Source organism: Pyxicephalus adspersus, chromosome 2 (genome assembly GCF_032062135.1).
Source record: "Pyxicephalus adspersus chromosome 2, UCB_Pads_2.0, whole genome shotgun sequence".
In the NCBI taxonomy this organism is placed as follows: Eukaryota; Metazoa; Chordata; class Amphibia; order Anura; family Pyxicephalidae; genus Pyxicephalus; species Pyxicephalus adspersus.
In genome coordinates this window covers 85,007,011-85,029,761 of record NC_092859.1, presented here as the reverse complement: position 1 = coordinate 85,029,761, position 22,751 = coordinate 85,007,011, and the positions used below count along the sequence as shown (strand labels likewise).

Below are 22,751 nucleotides of genomic sequence, written 5' to 3'. Positions count from 1 at the left end.
TATTAATATTTTCTTCCCTGCCAGCCCCCTTCTTCTATTGCAAAATCTATATTGTGACCAGCTTTGCTTGAAAACATGGCATTCTCAGGTCCCATGACATCACCAATAGCTGTTACTCAAGATAAATATTGGGCTGTTAAGTGCCTGGAAGACCACTGATATCACAGCTGGTAAGTTTGGCAAATTCGTCTTCCAGTTGGCTAGCGATGATCTACTTTTGACAAACAGGCCTGCTGTGTCACTTAACAACCCAATATTTACATGGGTACAAGCATGGGTGATGTCAAGGTACTAGGAAAGCCGTGTTTTCCAGCAATTGTGCTACAATACCACACACATTCTGGAATAGCATTGCAGGTCATGAAGATTTATTGGGGGGACCTGTGGAAGACACAGCCCGTGTGGAACTGAGAAATGCTGTGTAAAATACAGACTGATAGATAGCAGTTTGAGCATTGTACTGTATTCTTCAGACAACATCACTGAAATTGGAACAGGAAGTTTTGGGGTTTACCACTAAAAATAGCGCATTGCAGCTTTAGCTTAACAAACCTTAACCTGTATCTTTAAAAAATAATTTTTTACACGCTTCAGTATTTTTTGAAACAGCCCCAATGAACAAAACATGTGCATAGTATAAAACAGTGGTCGCCAACCTTTTGGACGTCCCGGATCACTAAATCCATGGAATCCGGGCCACACATAGGGAGCCGTGTGTCACTCAAAGTAGAAGAAACCTCTCCCAGAGTGACTTCATGATGTCAGAAGCTGCCCACTCTCCCATCACAGGCTCAGACCTGCCTTCTAAACATCCGGGGGGACAGTAGCGCAGGGCTGTGGATGCAACAAAAGTCCACTGCCCTGCGCTACTGTCCCCCCAGGATATTTAGCAAGCAGGTCTGAGCCTGTGATGGGAGAGTGGACGGATAGTGCCCATACAGGGGACATCCATACTTCAGGAGCAGGAGTGTCTATATGTCAGGAGAATGACCCCGCTGGGGGCCGCAATGGCCAGAGCCGCGGACCACCAAAATTTTCTCGCTGACCTCTGCTTGATGACTGCTGAAATAGAACATCTAAATTAGATACAATACACATACTGTTAACAAGAATCTTCCATGACTGTCTTCAATAGGAAATCAGTATAATCTAGTAAAATAAAATACCTCTGCATATAGTATTTATTAGTTGTTTGTAAGAATCAGAAAAGTAGAACAATACCCATAAAGCCTATATCTTTGTAAACTTATCCACCCTTTTACAAAATATTTTATTTGTATCTGATTAAAAAGTGTTATGTGTTTTGGAAAAATTGTATTTTTAACACTCAACATGGTAAATAAAATAAAAAGGAATACTGCTCTTTACCTTTAGCTGTGGTTAAATTATACATCAGTCATAAACATTTCATTTTTGTTGTATTTAGAAAAGGTTAAATACCTCTTTTAAATTTTTTATTTTTTACAATGAACCAAATTGACAAGTACACTGGTATATAATAAAAACAATTTTCAACAGCAAACAACATAAAATAAACAAACCAATACATTAACAATCTGTTCAATGTACAAATAATGGTATGGTAAATTGCTCTTATAATTTTCTCTGCTGTCCCAGTTGAGGAGATGTCCCGTACTTGGAATTATTGCTGATGGAATAATAAGAACCTTAATGCGGCTTTTTCCCTGAATGAAAAATTTCCTGTTCGGGAGACATGCCAGGAAGTGAAAGGAAATCCCCAGCGGGGACACAGCAATAAAAAACTTCATGTTTCTAACAATTTCCCACTAGCCAAATGATGTGCAAAAAGGATAGTACATGCACATTAGAGGATTTCTAAAAAGACTAAAAAAAACCTGGGGTCTGTTAGTGCACAGCAATTCATTGTAGCGGATAGGGATGCATTTACAACATTAAAACAGTGAATGCATAATAAATTACAATACAATGAAACATTATAGATTTATTTTCATGAGCTCCAGCAATATAGCTTCTCTGTTCTGTTTTTTGTTTTTGTTTTTTAATTATGATGCCAGTTTATACCCAATTATAAACATTTAGAGCACCTTTTCTGCAGCCTTTTCATTACAACAGAACATTCTCATTTATGTTTGTACTGTAATGCACAAGTAAAGAGATTGTCTCTAAGAAACTGCATTTGGGCATATTATCATGTACCAGATAATTTATTGGCTCTATATGGTCACATGCAATTAAATATAACAGTTTTGCAGCAGCACTAGGTAATTTATTAGATCCTTATGGTGACATTACAGTATAGGCCACAAAAGATTATTACTATAGCAACATTACAATGGTTTTAGTACAATTTTATAAATTGTAAGTCAGAAGGTTCTATTCAAATCATGCTCAATCTAGGTAATTTCTTAAAATCCCTAATATTTCTATTCCATTATTACATACTCTGTAATTTTGTCCTCCCACATATGGTGTTCTAGAGTATTTTAATAAAGGGCGATGATATAGTTTAGTCAATTGTTTCACCATGATCTAATTGTATTTAATATATAAACAAGCAAGTGTGTATGTACATTCTGTTGAAACCCATTAAAATGTGTTTTAGGTTTGTTTCTAAAAAAAACATGAAGCCTAAATTAGTCTCCAGATCTCAGAATCACATATCCAAGGCTGCAACACAGCCACTCTCATTTACAGTAAAGTGTCCCATTGACTTAAAGCAGAAGTATACCACTAGTCTGTGTTTGTATGTACCTCCCATCTGCTGCCATCTTCACCTTGTCTGCCACATATGCTTGCAGGAGTTATTTTATCCTGGGACAGAATAGTCCCAGCTAAACATTTGTGTCCCAGAATCATATATCACATAAAAAAGTCAGTCTGTTCTGTCATAAAATGTTTTCCTGTCAGTGTTTTTTTCTTTTTAGTAAGAGTGGAGTTTGGGTTGACATTCACAAAAATGAAGATACAAACCGAGTAAAAACATTGCAAACATGATTGACAGCAAAGTATTATGAAGCAAATATAAACAGCTAAACATTAAGTGTTTTGAAGATGAAAAGAATATTTAGGTGTGAGTCCACCTGTCACTGGAGTAAAGTAATTTTGGTTTTAAAACTTTAGAGTATTCGGAGTCACTAGCTTTCAGAAAGTAGTTTTTGATGGTAACAGGAGTGTATAGTCTCTTTTTCTACAATTTGGAAGGGGCTGGCTAGCATTTCTCTACCCAAATAAAAAGTCTAAGTGTTGGAAAGGGCTGGAATAATGCCCAGCAAAACACTTGATTATAATTTCATTTTTATGGCTAATTCCATATTTCCATATCACAATGTATTACAATCTGTAAACTAGCATATGATTTGAAAGGATGAGTTATAGCTAGGTAGAAGTCAAATTTTGTAGGTTTGTGTATGTTAAATATGGCTACTTTCTGAACATTATAAAATATGTATGGTGTCTAATTGATTCTATGTTTTTTGTAATACTTTTTAGGAATGTACCTTCATTGCAATGGAAGTTATGGAATATAAATGATTTTTTGCTCTAGGATACCAGCTATAGGTCATTATTTTAACCTGACAGATCTGTATTGTGAAGAACACCATTTTCTACAAAGTTTTTTAGAATATGGTTTGAAGTTCCTGAAGTCCTTGATTTATGTAATCAACCTTACATGCATTCTAGAGAGAATTTGGGTCTCATTTTCTGTCAAATGCTGTCCATATTAATGACATTTTCATAATCACCACCACTTTCTTATTCTAACACAGTTTTGGGGTTCGTCAGACCTTTCTATCATCACAATAGCTACTTAAAACATATTTAAACCCCAAACATTTTTTTTTATTTATTGCCACTACACAGTCTTTATAAAATATGGCTTCATTTGTTTTCATCAGACATTTTACTGTTATTTTGACATAGTGATCCTGGAAATAAAACATTTGTTATCCATTTATGTGTACACTTTACTTGTTGTGTTTTTTGGGTTAGCTATGGTTGTCATGCAGGATGGTCTTTGAACATGTCTGCCTTTCTTGATCTTTATTACTGTATTTTTTGCTGGATAAGACGCACTTTTTCTTCCCCAAAACTGGGGGGGAAAAGTTAGTGCGTCCTATACAACAAATGTGTTATAAAATAATTAAAATAATATACTCACCCGATACCCGGATCAGAAAGGCAGAAAGGCGTGTGTCTCTGGCTGCAGCAGCGTGTGTTCTCCTCTCCTCTGCCAGCATCGTGTCTTCTGTCTGTAAAGCAGAGCGAAAGAAGCCGGCACAGCGCCACCTGCTGTTCCCTGTCCTAACTGCCGTACAGTAGAAAAAAAAAGCACAGAGTGATCAGAAGGGGAATTTGAATGACAGAGTGATCAGAAAGGGAATTTGAATGGCACATGAGTGATCAGAAGGGGAATACCGGTATGAATGGCACATGAGTGATCAGAAGGGGAATAATCTTTCAGAATCTTTTTTTTCTAGATTTTCCTCCTTTAAAATTGTGTGGGTCTTATATTCCGGAGCGTCTTATACGGCGAAAAATACGGTACATAGTGGATTCATAGTATTATTGGTTTATGCAAGAAAGACTAGGATGTTGTACTTTCTTTTATGCTAACAGGAAGTGAAAATAACACTTTATTTCTATCAAAATTGATGGTGTTTTTTCATACTTGTTGAAAATCTTTTTAGCCTAAAAAGTGAAAATGAATGCAGCTCCTACATCTAAGAACTGGTAAGCTTCAATATATTAGCTTTTTAGTTTTAGGTTTAAATACCCTTTAACCACCTTGACTGCAGGGGCCAGGTACATTTTCTACACTGTGTAGCTGTATAATGAATCAAGGTATCACAATGTCAGCTTTTGTCATCACTGAGAAAGCTATGTGAGATCTGAACTGAGTTGGCTTTTTTTGATTGTAAAGAAACAAAAAATTTCCTGTCCTTTTATGACAGCAAGAAAAAGTCTTTCTGGAACTGTGCAGGCCTGTTATAAATGTTTGATTCCAGGGATTTCCTTCCTCCATACCTTCATCTATAAAATGATGTAATTAGGATCTAACAGTAAGCTGCATGGAAATATCAGCTCAAGTATGCCAGTAAAAAAAATAGAAAAGTGGTCATATCCAATGCAATTGTACTTATTAATAAATTGTTAATGACAGGGCAAAGGAAACATAAAAATAATCTCGAACGTACATTTATTATTCAACAGAGGGTGCTTGAATATTTTTATTGCCATGTTTGGTGTTAAAAACAATGGCAAACCGGCAAACAATAGTATGGCAGTCAGTTTATTAATTTTAGCATACATCATTGTTCTTTTCCCCACTTGCTGAGTGACATCACCACTTTTCTTCCTGCTGAACTGTAGTGAATGATTTGCAGAATTTGATACAAGCCAGATGCCAGTAGTCGGTAGGCATATATTGTATGCTACTACTACTGTTAAAATTGCAGAGATTAAGACAGAACAGAAGGTTTTTTATGTTTGGATATTGAAGCTCAGTAACAGTACTTGCTTTGCTGCTCAACCATTTAATTTATTCTCAATTTATATCAATTAATCTATTGTGTTACAACAATAACTTTTTATAACCTTAATAACGTTAACATTGTTATCCCTTTAGGTATAACAATTACCTGATACTTCTAAACCCTTAAGAGTCATCTGCAGTTTGACTTAAAAAAGGAGAATCCAATTTATGAATTGTAATCAAGAACTTACATCGCCTTGTTCTGTACTGTGTATTTGTGTAAATAAATAAGAAATTAAAAAGTGCATTTTAAGAGTACTGCTAAGGCACAATTTTTAAAGGTTCCCCCGTATCATAGAAAATCTTCATATTTGATCTAAAAGCTACTTAATATTACCATAACAATGTTTTCTTGATAACAATGCAATTTAGGCAGTGGTGGTTATTGAAGTGAGCTTTTAAAATATTGCATATGCCTACTGACTGTATTTTTTTATTTTAGTTTTAAACAAATGTGGTTTAGATTCTAGCTGAGCAAAAACTAGATGTTGCATATTGTAGCTGTTTTATTTTGGTATAATATTAGATATATACAACCAATAAACTAAAGCCATTTTTTCTGTTTTAGTTTTAAAAACTGTGGGGAATAGTTACAACTACTTTTTTGTTGTCTGTATCCTATTTCTGTGCCAGAACTTCTCAGTAAGTTACAGGAAATCTTTCCAGAGTAAAGAAAATCCTCTCCCCAAGAAGAACACAGACATTATTAAAAACGTCCATGTGCAAATTTGCCCTACACATATACCTAACACTACAACCCTGAGGGTGCACAGGCTACAGTTTAACCACCAACAACATACAGAGAATGGCTAACATGCCAATAAAATATTATACAAATTTTACCTAAATTTGCATGACACAGATTAGTAACAATAACTAATGTTTCAGGGAGACTCAGAAATCTCAAGGCGACTATTTCTATTCTTTGGTGTGTCACATTGAGAAAGAGGACCTACTGTATATTCCTATAAAATGTTAGTGGATATTCCTGCTTTGTGATGTGCAATGTTTGGTAAACCTTCCTAATAATAATTATTTGATGTACTGAACAATTTCTGCAATTTAGGCTATAAAAAGCCTATCTGTCTGTTACTCATCACTGCTGTAAAATATGCCATGACCATCCTGTCTGATGTAATGTTTGTTTCATTTACCATGCTGATGTTAATCTTTCTTTTTTTCCCTACTCAGCTTTTGCCCCTGTTCTTTGCCCCTTCGTTTTGTTGGTGAGGGTATCACAGTGATGTCTGCATTCAACCTTCTCCATTTGATGACAAAGAGCCAGCCAGTGGCCCTACGGGCCTGTGGGCTTCCCTCAGGTTGACTGGGTGCTGCTTGTTTTATCATGCATATAGAGAGTCCCTAACCTCTGGTGTCTCTGCTGCAGGAAAGCACTATTTGTTTGTTCCATTCTATTATTATTATTAATAAACAGGATTTATATAGCGCCAACATATTACGCAGCGCTGTACATTAAATAGGGATTGCAAATGACAGACTAATACAGACAGTGATACAGGAGGAGAGGACCCTGCCCCGAAGAGCTTACAATCTAGTAGGTGGGGGAATTTCACACACAATAGGATAGGAGATATGTAGTGGTGGTCTATCACAATTGCACCTATTTCAGTAGTTCACAATGATGACATGAAGCACACACACTCATAAAGATGACTACACATATGCATATTTTCTGTATTCATGCCAGAAAGTCTACATATTATTTTATTTAATTTGTTTCATGGAGTGTTAAAGAGTTGCTTCTATGACTAAGGATCAATAAAGTGGGAAGTTTTCTACAAAACAAAGAACAAAAAGATCATCTTTGCGATTCCAGACATTGTATAACTCCTTTGAGACAAACAATTTGCTTTCACCCCATCAAAGCTCCTTCTGTAGTGTTTGAGTAACTTGGATGGTCAACAGCAATAACCCCATTACCATAGAGCGGGTTTTTTATTTGGTGGCTAAGTGGTTAGCACCCTTGTCTTACAGCACTGGGACCCTGGGTGGACATACCAAGTTTGAGTGGGTTTCCTCACAATCCAAACCCCTAATAGATGTGTGTGACTGGGGTGCAGTCTCAACCAGGAAAGTAAATAGTTAAATGTTATGTCCTCTAAAAAATAGTTATGTGCATCCACTTTTACCTCTACATACTGCATACAATAGGCACATTTTGCAGCATCCAATTATTTTTATTGCTTTCCTCCACTGCTCTGGTCCTTTTCTAGTGCACCCCGATGTCCAGTGTAAGTTTGGATTAAAGCTACGTACGCACATCCAATGGTTGTCGCCCAATAATTGGCTCAGGGCCGATATCAGACGAGAATCTGGCGTGTGTACAGCGCCCGTCGTTCATCGTCCGAGCGACCATTCTGGCGGATTCGGACGATGGACGACGAACAATCTTAATGGAAGCAAAGGAATAGAGGGCGAAGCAAGGTGCTGCTTCGTTGTTCTCTCCCTCCCCTCTCTATAGAGCAGAACGGTGCTGTATGTACAGCACTCCTTCATGCATCGTGCAGTCCTTAGTCGCTGGAAATGATCAAGAAAAATCCTTTCCAACGACAATATTTGCATGTGTGTATGCTGCTTAAGAATGCTGAAACAGGAGGAGCAACACCTATTGTTCCATGCCTGTACTTACCAGGTATTCCTTAGGCGGATAAGGGTGGGCAGTGAAGATAGATAAAAGCCCTAGTAGGCTCTGTCTCCTTTAAAGCAAAAGGGACAAAGTACACTGGAAAATCATTATGGGTACAAAAAAACGTTTTACATAATTAAAAAAGGTTGTTTTTTTCATCTTACAATTTCAGTATGAGGGAAACATTCAAATAGATAAACCATCGTGTGTGGCATTGCCCATGCTTGTCATCCACTACACTAAACTATTTATTAATCAAAATGTACATGTTAGATTCCAATCGTACCCCTTTGGGACAACTAAACAAACTATATACAGAATATTAAATGAAAAATGTAATTTGAGAATAGAAGAAACATATTAGGTGGTTGGTTATGACCATGCTTGATTACAGTCAATCACAATTTCAGAAAAGGCTTTAAGCATGTCAGAGATTATTCTGCACAAGTGTCCTTTAAGGTTTACAATTTTAAAGCAACAATCCACTAGATGGCACTAGATTCTTTTTTTTGTTTTTAATCAAGCCCATCAGTGTATACAGCCCATTCCACTCCTGCACCATCAGAGTTAAATCTTTCTTGCACACACAATGTTTTGCTCACAAAAAGACTATTTCCTGATATATCACAGACCTTTTCCAGCATTAGAAACAATGAAAGTGGCTAAGCAGATCTGTAATGCATTCCAGATATCAGAATGAAGCAAAGGAATTCCTGCAGCCACGCTGGGCCACAAAATATGGGGTGTACTGGAAATACCCCATTTGTGATTCATTAAAAGCTCTTGCTTTATACCGAAGTACAAGACACATTTTAGGATCAACCATTTCTTCCTGTTTGTTCCAATGTGTACTTTGTAGGTTGTGTTCAATCTAAAGTCCTTCAGGTTCATTTGCTGCAGCAGACCACCCAGGTTTAAATAGCATATGCTCTAACTGCAATTTTGAAACTGTTAGGGACTCTCTGCTCTCACGTGTTCTTCTGTTTACCATGTTGATTGTTGGCTGCATCACCAATGCTTTGCATGAATATTAACGATTTCATATATTATGCTTTGTACACATGGGCGTCGATACCAAGTTTTTAGCAAGCAATTGCTTTTGTTTTTGTTTTTTATCCTCTTTGGAGTCTTGGTTGCTCCCACCCACCGTTCCCACTGCTCTTTACACATTCTTCATATAAAACTTGAAAAAGACTCCTTTAATGTGAGTTTAGACAGCATCATTATAATTTTTTTTAGAAACTTAGAGATTTGAGAGTTCAATCACCATTTCGTATAACCCCGAATTCTTATCAGTTTTCTGTTGAAAATATTTGTCACTTGGAATAAAATGCCCATGTATGCAAATTCTTAGTCTTGTGTGAACTTAGTAAACTGTAGATTATAAAATTGAAAAGATTGAAGTGCTATTGCTGTTTTATGTTTTAGCATATCCTTTGCTTTGTGTGAAATACACCTGTTATTCTGCCTGCATACAAGCCAAAGATTTTCACTATACCAGCTGTCTGAATGTGCTTTGGACAAGACATTTTGGGGTTGCATTGGTTTTCCTTTGTATTTCCACAAATGGTACACCTGTTATTGTTTCATTTCCACAAATATATATTTTCAACATTCATAACTTCTAGTAAATATGTTTTTCAGACTTTTATTGAAATGTACACTAGTCCTGATGTGTCAAACTGTTTTTCAAACATTTTAATTCATAACAATCAACTGGTCTAAAGAACAGAAAGATGAACAGACAGACCTTTTGACAATCTATTGTATATTTTGCAAGACTTGTCATTAGCTAGGTTCAAATTGATATTTGGTGCTAGGCAGTAGAAATCCCAACATTTTAAATATTTTATCTAGTCAATGGTATTTCATCATTTTATTAGATATTGACGTTTAAATCATCCACCTGCTAATTTTCCATCTTTTTACTTGAGGATTTGTGAGTGTATATTCCCTCCCATCATAGCCACAGCAAGAGGCAACTCATCTCATGCATCCTGTTCAATTATAATTTTGTTTTATATGATGTGATGTGGAGATTCTTGGTCATTCTCTTGAACTAATACTTTAATCCACTACCGTGGATTTTAACAGACGGAGTAAAACTTCCCATGAAGCAGAAAGTTACAGACAAAAAGTTCCATCATTGGAATCAGTGTAATGGGCAGGTGGATGATTCAAATACATGTATCTACTAAAAACTGAAATGCCAGACCCTTTGCAGTAAAGCTTACCAAGTCTGCCTAAACAGATAAAGGTCACCCTTGGACAAGCATGGATGAGAGCAGGAGGTTACTAATGAGCTAGATTGTTTCCTTTCTGGACATAGATGAATGCTTCTTTCTCCAAAAGTAGTACATAGTCAACTATTGCCAAGGTAATAGGTTGAAGACTATGCAGGTTAGATGCTCAGATTACACACATTGTATGTTCCCATCTATAAACAACCTGAATTGTTCTGTGATACCACTTATTTCATAAACATAAAGCTTAGCTTTAAAAGCACAACGAGATGAACAGACTGTCTATAACATTACAAACTAGATATCTTTTCAAATGCAGAAATTGCTATTAACAATGAAAAGACAAATCCCTAAACCTGAACAGTTTGCTAATTATTACTATATGATCTTGCTGTTCAGATTACATTTGGTATTCTCAGGACATGGAGGGCTTTTGTCCTGGATGTACTGTGTCTTCTTCTGCCTCCAGGGAAACTTGAGGTTGATACACTTATCTTCTTTGTCATTTTTTTTTACAAGATAAAAAATTGATTTTTTTCAGAAGGTGATTTCCTATTTAATGTGCCACTAAGAATTTAGAACTTGTATCTTCTAGGTTGCCATTTGCATACTTCTTTATTTGTCTTGTTGACCATTGTTACCAGGGAAAATCCACATTTTGAGTAGTCACCAGAACAGAAATGGAGGCAAAATCTTCCCCTTGGGGACAGTTATTAGGGTGGCAACTGTTAAAGAGGGGTTTCCCTCACTTTTTAGTCTTTTTTATAGTAGAAATGTAACCTCTTGGATTGAGGTAGTGATCAATATATTTCATGTGGATCCTACTAATGCCCATTTTTTTCTTTCTTAAAACAAGAAGAAACATGTTGACATAATTGGGTTTAGAGTTTCTTAGTTGCTTTGAAATTAAGTAAACTTTTATTGACCTTCGGATGGTGTAGAACTTGGGTAAAGTATGAAAAATATGGCTCCTGTGTTAGCAGACTTTAGTATTCTGCAATTACTATAATATAACATGAGATATATATATAAAAAACTCCAACTTTTTGATTTGACCCATCAGTAACCTTTACACTGCCTACTTTAGCAATTTTTTTATTTTGGCAAAAAAACAGATTTTTATGCAAATATAAATGACAGTTTATTCTGAGTTTTGTGCAAGTAAATCTTCGTATATTGTTCACTTTTAGTGTGTTACATTATTGTTTATGATGATCATTTAGTATTTATTTTAATCTATCTGTAGAAAAAAAGTAATAAAGTACAAAAAATATAATTGGCTTCTTACAATAAGCTGCTTTTCAATTAGTAATCTCAGAAGCAATGATATTACTTTGTTATTGTAATATATAAATCACATTCTGTTTCAGTGTTCTTCCAGTGAGGATCATGAGAGCATGATAGGCTTAAGTGTGGAACATGTACTGTACAGTAATGCTACAAGCAGAAGGTGAAATAATCCCATTCTCATCATTTCTTCTCAAACATCCATTTACATTAGAGAAGAAACAAAGAATGTTTTGTGTTTCTTGCTGTGGCATGGTTCCAAGCACAGTCTTGTACGCTTGAGTAATTACTCTGTAAAACCAAGGTTACCTGATAAATGTCAGTACATTCTCCAGATAAAAAATATGTTATTACAGGCTCTAGGGCTAAATTTGCTTTGAAATTAGAAAAACCTGAAATTTACTTTCATGGGAGGATTTGGTTAACCTAAAAACACCTTTCAGAATGAAAACAAAACTTAGGAAGTAATGCTCTCTGTACCTGATCTCCCTGCAGCTGCATGGAAAACTCCCATTTATGTCTGTCTGCTTGGCCGATATAAAGCGTAGTAAATTACACTACTAAAGCCGTATTCTCAATGAAAAAATAGTGGTTCATTTGACATTGTAGATGAGAAATATTTCAGATACACAGTACCATGTTTCATTGTGGAAAATATATTGCATATTTTTGGGACCAGAATTTGCTCCCATATACCTATCTGGGGCCTTTTTTTTTGTACACCATAGCAGGATATTTTAGATGTTGGACTTTGATGTCCATATTCATCTAAAGAAAGTTGATAGGTGCGAATACCAGATTGTTTAGGAGTGATGGATTTTTTAAATAATGTGTTGGTGTTAGGGTTGTAGGGAGGGATATATTTGAGGTTTAGGATAACAGGGAGAGTAAATTTGTGTGTTAGTAAGAAGGTAAAGTTAATATTTTAGGGGGTTTAATGTGAGGGTTAGAAGGAATTTTAGTGTGAAGGTTCGATTTAGGGTTTTAAACCAAGGAAAATTGTGATCAGGTAGGTTGTTAAAGAAGGGACAGGCTCTTCTACAATAATATTAACTATATTGCTTTGCAAACTTTTTTTCTAAGTAAATTAAGATGCCCTTTCACAGCTCAGTGCAGAACGCTGGAATATGATGAGTTTCCTGGCATTCCACAGGGCTGCCAGGACTGAATAAATTCCTGCACACAGTTACATCATCCCAATCCGGTCAATCAAGATGGCCAATGATCAGTAACCCGGTTGGGGAACAGAATAAGATGGCAATGGCAGTGATGGAACAGGCATAGGTCAGTGTATTTAAAAATTGCAATCAGGCAGGTGAGGTTTACCCTTAAAGGTTAACTTTAAAGAAAGTTAGTATAGGGGTTAGAGTCAAGGTTATGGAGGGAAGGATGTTTGGGTAACAAGGAGGGTTAGTTTGAGAGTTAGGGTTAACTAAAGGGTTTGAGCTTGGGTAACAGGGAGGTTAGCAATACAATCACAGGGAAGGATAATGTTAGGGTTACAAGTGCTCTTGAGGAAATGTGAGGGTTAAGGTTAAAGGAAAGGTTTAAATTAGCTTGAGTTTAGAGTTGAAGCCATTTCAGAAATTTGATGTTGTACCTTAAGTCTAACTACACTCCAAACCACTCCCATTCATCTGAATAGAAGTGGATGAGAACCATTTCATGCATTTTCATTTTGCATTTATGCATTTTATCCAGTTTGCATTCAGTTGGATTGTAGTTGTGGGATGGTACCTGGAAGCGACATGACAGTCCTGGCCATTCAGTTGCTTTACTTCCACTGGTGGAAGAACTGCACCACTGCAAGGGTAATGCTTGCAAACACATTGACATGCTGTGCAGTTTGCCACTTGTGGTTTTCTGCATCAAGTATGAAGGTGTTACTGTAAGTATTAGAGTTAGACATACAGTGAAGGCTAGGAATTGGGGCCATAGAACAACAAGCAACCTTGTAGCAGCTATCCATAACAGCAGAAAATCTCTCTGCTTGTTTTCTCTGGGATATTGTAGATAGATATGAACTTACTGCTATGGCTGGCTGCAATGCTTATCTGTTCAGTTACAAATTGCTCTTGCGCCATGATCATCAAACAGCTATCCTGGATAACATGAGTATCTACTGAAGCTGGAATTCAATTTGTAGCTCCAAAAGCTTCAGATTGTTTGGGTTTGTATACCAGTGGTTCATTTTTTCTCAATAGTTATGGTAGGCAGGGTTAGTATGAGACAAAGAGTTAAGGGTGCAGGGAGGAACAGTTTGAGGTTAGGGTTCGTGTGAGGGCTGGAGTCAGAATTACAGGAATGGTAAGAGATACATGGAGGTTTAGCCTTATAGTTTTAGGCAGGGTTATTATGAGTGTTGAGGTTTCAGAGAAGGTTAGTGTGCATGTTACGATATTAGAGAAGATTATTGTGAATGTTGGTGTAGAGAGGATAAAGGTCCATACAGATGTTAGGTGTTGGCTTAAGCTAAATGCTTACATTCTAACTGAGGAATGGTTATAGCCTTCCAGGATGCCTGTTGGCTCATCATGTTTGTTGTGAAGATGGTAGTGGGGAAATCAGTCAGCAATAATAGATTTTTCTAGTAGGTTAGCCATAAAGGCCAACATCTCCAGTGTGACCCACCCACTCACCCACACACAGAAATATGTATGTTCTCCTAATGTATTATCCCTGTATTATCAAGTTGAAAATGCAAAAAGAATGAACATGATAATTAAACTTTGTAATTGCTTTATCTATTCAGAATATTAAAGCAATTGTCCTATTGCCTATAATCAATATGTGTATGGATAACTGATTCTCTAAAGCAGAACCCTAAAACTCAAAACTCAGTACAGTTACTTTTTGTCAGAGCTTTGTTGGTCTGCAAAACTTCAGTAACAGTTATGAGGGGACCTAGTGTCACCTTTGGGTTTACAAGTTTACAAGTTATTTGACATAAAGCAGTGATTACTCATAAGATAAATTCAGTATTCTGCTTTGCAACAATCTACACCAGTCTCACATAGTAGAGATGTGTCAGGTTTAAAGCCTTCTGCCATCCAAAATATTTTGCCTCTTTACAATCAGGTTTAGTTCAATCAGAAAGGTTTCTATGTTTTTTCCTTTTTTCCCATCACAAACGTTATCTACCATCATAACATGTCTATTCCTTCTGGAATGGCTTGCAGGTCTGTTTGCGATAATGAATCACTAGCAGGCAGTAAGGTATGTTCAACTTCCTTCTGACTACAGTGGCAGCAAAGCATAAAATGAAAATAATCAACCAAAACCAAAAGAATGTAAACAAAAGTTCCAGCGCTTGTAACAAATAAAAACAGAACCTGCACTTACTTGTTTATCTTCTATGGACATATTTAGTCTTACATGTGATTTGTTGCTGTCATGACCCTAAGAGGATTTAGATGTGTGTGTGTTTTTCTAAGATGTTTTTTTTAAGTACTTGTTTTACTTCTGACAGATCTGCATATATATTTTTACCACTTCAATTACATCCCACATTGGTGTACACCAGGGGTCCTCAATGTTTAAAGCCAAAAACGTTTTAAAATAAAGTTACTGTACTGGGACACAAGGTGAGAATTATTACCAAAATGTCAGCTCAACCAAACAAACACAAATAACAATGGCTGGTTGATAAAGAAAATGAACAAACCGCAATGATATTTTTTCATTCAAGTATAGCTGTTTTGTTTTCTTATTTGTAAAGCAGTAAGGTGAAAAGCCACAAACATAATAATAATCAAACAAAATCACAATGCAATTATAATCAATAGGGTTCACATGTCAACAATAAATTAGATAAGTGCATCTACAGCAGTGTTCTCCAGAACTTTTTTTCAGGCAAAAGGGAGGAAGCTGTAGCCAGGTGGTCAAAAATACATGAACATTTTAGTGTTCCCAGTTGTTTATGCCATGGGGTATCTAGTTATCTCTATTATTGTGTCAGTTTTCTACTGTCTCCCTATGTTTCAACATTCTAATGCCTGCCCCAATAATATATCCCATTTTTTATGTGTTTTCATATTATGCCTAAACTGTCCAGTGTCTGGGTATTTTGATTCAACATCCTAGTGTCCCATGTTTTGTTAAGAGTGTAATCCCTTGTAAGTAATAGTATAATCAATGTAGTGTAACAAGTTAGGCTTAGTTCACATTAGCAATAAAAACTGTGCCATTTACCGCTTCTAAGTGACTGCTGGCAACTTCAAGGCACCTGGGATTGGTAACAGGTGGTTCCTGACATGAGGAAGTGGTAAATGAAGTAAAGGGTTGAAGACAACCTTACTGCCAGTAATGACCTTCACCAATGACAAGCCCTCCATCTGTCCACAAACAAAGCCCAGTGAAACCCGCCTGGCTATCCTCTTCTTTCCAGTGCTCACCATTCTATCCAGCACTGCCATCTTTCTTCCTCACAGCAATATAGATGGAAAACTAGGGCCGCCCCCCGTCATTCCTCCCCTAAAAAAAACATGTTATTTCTGTATGAGCAAACAGGCAGGTAAGTAAAGTTTTATTTTAAAATGAATTTCTTCCTTTTATAGGCTAAGGAATTTTTTTTGTGTATTAGTGAATATTTAGCACTAAAACATTTATAGATTCAATGCAAAGTATTTTTAAGGCACAATGCACAATTGGCAGCTCATTTGGTGTCAATAGCATTTATGTGCTGTAATGCTCTATAATGCAGGTGCATTGCAGCCTATATAGAATGTGTTGCTATAACATCCATTATAATCTGTGTTGTGTTGTTATCAACTTCTTAGTCATATCTATATGACATATTAGTAATATGGAAATTTTGTAGCCAGTAGGTTGAGATTTATGCCCCCTTTATTGTGTCTTCCAGAGACTTCTAATCAGTCTTTTGTAGAGATAGGTAGATAAGTAATAAATCACTCAGAGAGTTTAGTCCAAATGTTCAGGCTAGGCACACACGGACAAATTTCATCCGTGATAGTCAGTGATAAATTGCTAGCGATCTCCATACATACAACTGCATGTATGGGCAGCACAGTGGCTCAGGGGTTAGCACTCTGGCCTTTACAGCGCTAGGTCCCAGGTTGGAATCTCAGCCACGACACTATCTGCATGGAGTTTGCAGGTTCTCCCTGTGTTTGCGTGAGTTTCCTCTGGGTACTCCGGTTTCCTCCAAGAAATTGTCCTTAGACTGTATTAATGACATATGACTATGGTAGGGATATTAGAATGTGAGCCCCTTTGAGGGAGAGCTAGTGACATGACTACGGGCTTTGTACAGTGCTGCTTAATATATTTGTCAGCACTATATAAATAGTTTGTATTAATAATATGAAGCCTAAAGAAGGGATCTAAAATTGTACAGGTGTCATATTGCTGTAGTGGGAAACTATCTTTTGTGAATGTTTTCAGTGACAGATGAATAAATGAGCGCTGTACACACAGTCCTGTTTTGTTCTAGAGAGAGGAGAAGGGGAAGGATGAGTGAGCATGACCCTGCCAGGCTCTTCTCCTTAGAAAAGCACAATGATCATTCATCAATATGTCAATTTTGTATAAATGCCCAGGGGAAAAAAGATAAAGTTGAATATTTTTTAGTGAACAAGTACTTGAAAAAAGGTATCTAAACTTGAAATTTAATGTACAGCGCTGTGTAATATATTGGCGCTATATAAATCCTGTTTAATAATATTAATAATAATAAAATGCCTAACAGGTTTGGCAAAAACTGAAAAAAGCTAATAATGTGCTGCTTCCCCCACCTCTTAGATTGTAAGCTCTTTAGGGCAGGGTGATCCTCCTCCTCCTGTGTCACTGTCTGTATCTGCCTGTCATTTGCATTCCCTAATTATTGTACAGCGCTGTGTCACTGTCTGTAATATACAGCGCTGCATAATATTTTGGCGCTTTATCAATACTGTTTTAGAATAATATCTGAAAATAAGAGTTCAGTCCGTTATGAAAAAGAAGGTTCACACTATCATTTTTCTATAAAACTGACTCTACATGAATGTCCAAGAAAGGTATTGGGGGGTTACAAAGAGGTAGAAAGAAGTGTCTATCTAGCACAAATCAGGTTGTGCTATGTAGTAAGGTGTTTTTGCAACCTCTCCAAACAATTGTTCTTGACAGCTGACTAATACAATTTTGTAAACATTTTCAGCATTTTCTTTGCCTCTACTTGTAATATTTTTCTAATTGGAACATATGCAAACCTAAAAAATAGTCAGGGATATTCAAGCTGTATTGTTATCAGTGCATCTGTTATACACTAACACATGGTAAAGTTAAAACTTTTGTTTATTTTTTTGTAATTGTTCAAGAACCGACAAAAGTAGATAATATCCCTGCTGGTGTGATCTCCATTTTGGGCCTGTTTTTTGTTTTAAAGGGGCACTAGTTGTAGGACTTAGACAGTATAAAATGAACAGCAAGTGAAAGTGTCCATTATATTGTCCATTTAAAAGTAACCAGAGATAAAAGTAGGTTTTAGAAACAAACAGAATCAGGCCAGCTTAGACTGTGTGTCTTGCCTTCTAAAAGGTAGAAAGCTGGTTTACTTCAAGTCCTAATCCTGTTATGAACGCTGTGCTGACAAGTGTTAAGTGCGTATTCTTCTGTAAGATGGGATCAAACAGAACATTCAGAAGTTATACTCTTCTGAATATTATTAATATGTACATGTTGATGTTCAAATCGTAAAACTGATGTATAATTGTAATCATTGTGTATTTTGTAGTTTGATATTTATATAAAGTGCTTGGTGTTGCTCTAGATTCATTGTTTTCTATTCTGCCTAGATCAATGTTACCCTAGTTATTTATATAATGCTTACATTTCCTCTAGCTATTAGTTGTATGTTCAAAGGCTTATTAGTTTAAAAACAGACTGCACTCAAAGAATGAGACCTTCCCAAACTTGACATCTTAAAATAAGCAGTTGAACTTTATGAAGCAAAAACCTTACGTGCAATTAGGAAAGCAATATTTATATTTCAGGTTGAGAAGGCAGGATGTTGGGAAATTTAACTAATTTGGATAGTGACCTTTGAGTGCACCAAAACCAAATAATTTGTAGGCTATGGCACAGGGCACATTCCTGCAAAATTTGTGAGAATCCAGTTCCTAATGGTCCTTGAAAAAGATAAACCTGGATTGACTCTAAAATTCTGTTTACAGGGAAAAAACATTTTTTTCAAGCAGTGAAGGTCTTATGAACACCTTGAAGTTTTGAAAGACTGCATTTTTTTGTATTGTAAGTTGTAGTATAAAGAAACTGCCTTGCAGCCCAAATTTTATGATGCATCTGTGTGTTGTAGCAGAGGTGGGTGGTATACTAATGCCACCAGATCTATCATGGTTATATTTAAAGAGGAACTATACTTATTGGTGAATGGGGAGCTTCTGCCATGATTAGCAAGTACAGAATGCATGCCGATTATGGCACAGACTCCCTGTGCAGCGGCCCTGCAGCAATGACATGTCCAGGACCTGTCATTGCTGCATCTGAGAATGCTGCTATCTTTGGCATCTCCATGGCAGGACCTCCAAGTATGCGGCGATCCTCTTCAGCCATTGGATGGCCATTAATGATCGCCGGTGGCTGGTTCTTTATGCAGCAGCCCTATACTTTACAGTCGAGAAAGGCAATGAGGGTGTACATGTGATCAGCTATGTTACCAGTTATTTGAAGCTTGAAAGTTCAAAAGAGATTTATTTCAAGCACATTAGGAACTGTGATAGCTATAAAATTAAACATGCCTTTATTGTAACTGTATTGGGAAACAGATTGGTAGGTCTAGTTTCCCTTTAAAATCGAACTCCAAAAATTATTATACTTATCTTCAATTTTTAAAACATCCTAAAATATTTTTTCAATTGTAGTCCGTGTAAGTCATTTAAAATACTATGGGTTCCTGCAAGTACAGCCACAGAATGGGGTAAGGACAAGAACCCTCGAGTGTTACTGAACCACCCTGAATTTACCATATACTTCAAAAACATGTGAGTTAATCTCTTGAAACTGTTAATTGTTTTGAACTTCAATGGCAAACTTAATAGTTACCACCTTGGACCTGGTATACCCATCATGCATGCACATATACATATGATAAAAAAAACATGCCTAATTGAATCGGATGTTTTACTGCATAACCCCACCCTTGCCAAAGCATTGACTGAAAAATAAAAAGACAACTGTAGGTAAGACATAAACATAAGAGATTCCAAGGAATAGTGACTTCTCCAAATCTTGTAAGAAAACGATGCAGCACGGTGGTGGGAGCATCTTCTTTGCAAGACTTGAACTTCAGAGGTGGAATATCATCACCCTCACCTAGACACCACAGGCAAGGGAAATGGGGTAGGAGAAGGGAGCTTGCATTTTAAGTCTTTAAACTATTATCACACATAAAAATAGTGCACAAAACAAGTAGTACCTTTAGTAGTACAATACCTTTTTATATATATCCAATGATTAGATAAAAGAGCAAGTTTATATATCTTAAAAAAACAAAAATCTGTTTTAATACAAATGGTTTGCAATGGTTCCAAGCTAGCTATATATTTTTAAACAAAATCCTTGGTAATACCAGAAATGCTTTTATAAAAATAAAACAGAAGAAAGGCTTCAAATGTTAGGAAATTGCAATCTGATACCATGTAACTTAAACCTGAAGTCCCCTTTCTTTTACTAAATGACATACAGATGGTCAGCCCTCTTGAAACTTGGGAAAACAATCAGCCTTTTTATAGTTACACACACATAGCACCAGCACCATGCATGTATCAGAGCTATTTGTTTCTAATTGTACATCATTTACTTCAAATAGTAATTGTAAGATATAATTTATCGTACCTTTTTCCAAAGGGAAGAAAAATTAAAAACCTATTGTATATATAAAAAATCTAAAGAATATTTAGCCAATAATTATTAATTGTAGATTATTGATGCAAATGAACCTAGTCTGCTAAGTCTTGCTTGTTCATACTTCCAATAATTATATCTGTACTTTCTTTTGTAGCATGACACCGCTCTTAGCAGACCCTGACATTTAGTGGCATTGTCGGGGATACGTGCATTCTCTCACTACATGCTTGTGGTATTCCTGTTGCCCCTGCATTAGTGGGTAGTGCTGCTACTATTTACAGTCCTAAAAGGGCATTGACATCCCTGACTCGGATGAGGTGCTGTGGATTCTAACCCACCTAGGGCCCTAGCAGGACCTAGAGGTATTCATGTGAGATGGTGGAGGTAGTCATGTAACTCCTGTAATGGAACAAAGATTTTGCTACTCTGGGGCTGATTTTTTTAAACCTTTGCACCTAGTTTGAAGACTGCATTGATGCAGAATACCTTGTTTAATACAAGAACAATTAAATCTACTAGGGCAATACTTGATAAAAGTATCAATGCCTAAATGATTGCAGACAACTATAATATTGCCACTACAGATACAAAGAACCATTCTGCAGAAAATGGATCAGTAACAGAATGGCCATGTACCAGCAGTGGGAGCCTGTGATACTGATGATGGCCTCTCTTACATATCCAATTAGTGGAGTTACAGGAAATGTGAGGGTACACAAGTCTCTTTTTATACATGGAAGGTCAAGAACTTGTGAGTGTTGCAATACATTCCATTAAAGGTTTAGCTGAGACATTGCAAAGTAAGGGCCTTAGTGGCAGGTGCCGTTGGGTCAGAGGCTGGGTTTGTAATGGTCGGGTGGTCAAGTATCAAAACCCACAGGCAGAGATGTGGTTGTGGATAAGCCAGGGAGTGGAGATGAATCAGTACCAGGTGCATATACATAGGTGGATGCATAAGATAGCTTAAACCAGAGAGAAAAATAAAAGAAACACTATAAACACTATCCTTTGTTTTGGCTGCATAGCTAATTTATAAATAATAAATCATTGCTCATCAGTGGCAAAACGTTATCCAAAGCACCATAATGTCATACTATAAAACTATGCAAACAAAGCGCTACGTAACAAATTTACTGTACCATAAAGTCTAAATATTTGTGTCGGTACAAGTGGCCTAATGTGTCTCTCCGTATCAATAATCATCCGAGTACTAGCAACCACTATTGCATTATTGTAGTCCTTATGGCAAGGATATTTCTGGCAGTGTTTGTCTTAAAGATAGCCAGTTTAGATGGTTAATGAGATGCAGAAAATTAGACTTTTATACAATTTACATAAATAATGTCATGCATATTGCACTAACTTGAAACTGAGCCAATCAAAACTATACTTACAGATTTGAATAGCTCAGCCAGTGCAATTTGCAGAAAATTTGCATGTAAATTGCATAAAAGTCACATTTTCTGCATCTCACTGGCCATTAGCTGGTATATTGAGGGAGTTTGTATAAGTTCTGTATGTACTTGGAATACAATCAGTGGAAATCACTTCTCAATGGCTCAAATTGTGTATTCAACAAAATGTGTGGAAAATAGAGTAATTTGCATTTAATGTTTTATTCTGTTCGTGTTTTGAAAAGAACCACTTTGACTAATACATATTCTTTTTTTATGAAAAAATACAAGTACAAGATTTTGTCTTCTGGGAACCGAAGTTACAACTGTCATCATATGGGCTGATATGATTTTATGCAGAGTCCAGCAATGTCTTATCAGAAATCACTACTTTCATAGGTACAACTGTAGTAAAAGTCTTATTGTTTGGTACCGGTGCCTGTACTTTGCATATCATCAGAACAATCAGCCAACACTCTACAGAGGTGGTCATTTTAAAAGGACAGTGAAAAAATTTGAAATGCTGCATGCAAAACAGATGAAAGGGCATTAGTAGCGTATTTTTTTCTGTTTTCCCTTCTGGTTAGTATGGTATTTGTTAGAACAAGTATACCTTGGTTGTGATTAGTTGTGTGAGACTGTCATGCACAGAAAGCGCAGAATGCAGCAAAATAGCAGTTTTCCTAGTAGAAATGGTAATGTACTCTCTGCCACTGGTGAAAATCACCTGTACTTTGCATATCATCAGAACAATCAGCCAACACTCTACAGAGGTGGTCATTTTAAAAGGACAGTGAAAAAATTTG

At 36.4% G+C, this 22,751-nt stretch overlaps 1 protein-coding gene across 2 annotated transcripts in view; it reads left to right on the top strand.

The window, feature by feature from the left end:
* MSRB3 (methionine sulfoxide reductase B3) overlaps nucleotides 1-22,751 on the top strand; it is a 62,320-nt gene that overhangs the window by 9,348 nt on the left and 30,221 nt on the right. The window contains exon 2 of one of the 2 annotated variants that reach the window (XM_072401297.1): nucleotides 6,707-6,834. The exons of the other annotated variant lie outside the window; for it this stretch is intronic. Within the exon in view, the coding sequence (XP_072257398.1) occupies nucleotides 6,759-6,834 (76 nt within the window). The 5' untranslated portion in view covers nucleotides 6,707-6,758. The remainder of the gene's footprint in view (nucleotides 1-6,706; nucleotides 6,835-22,751) is intronic. 2 annotated transcript variants of the gene reach the window in all.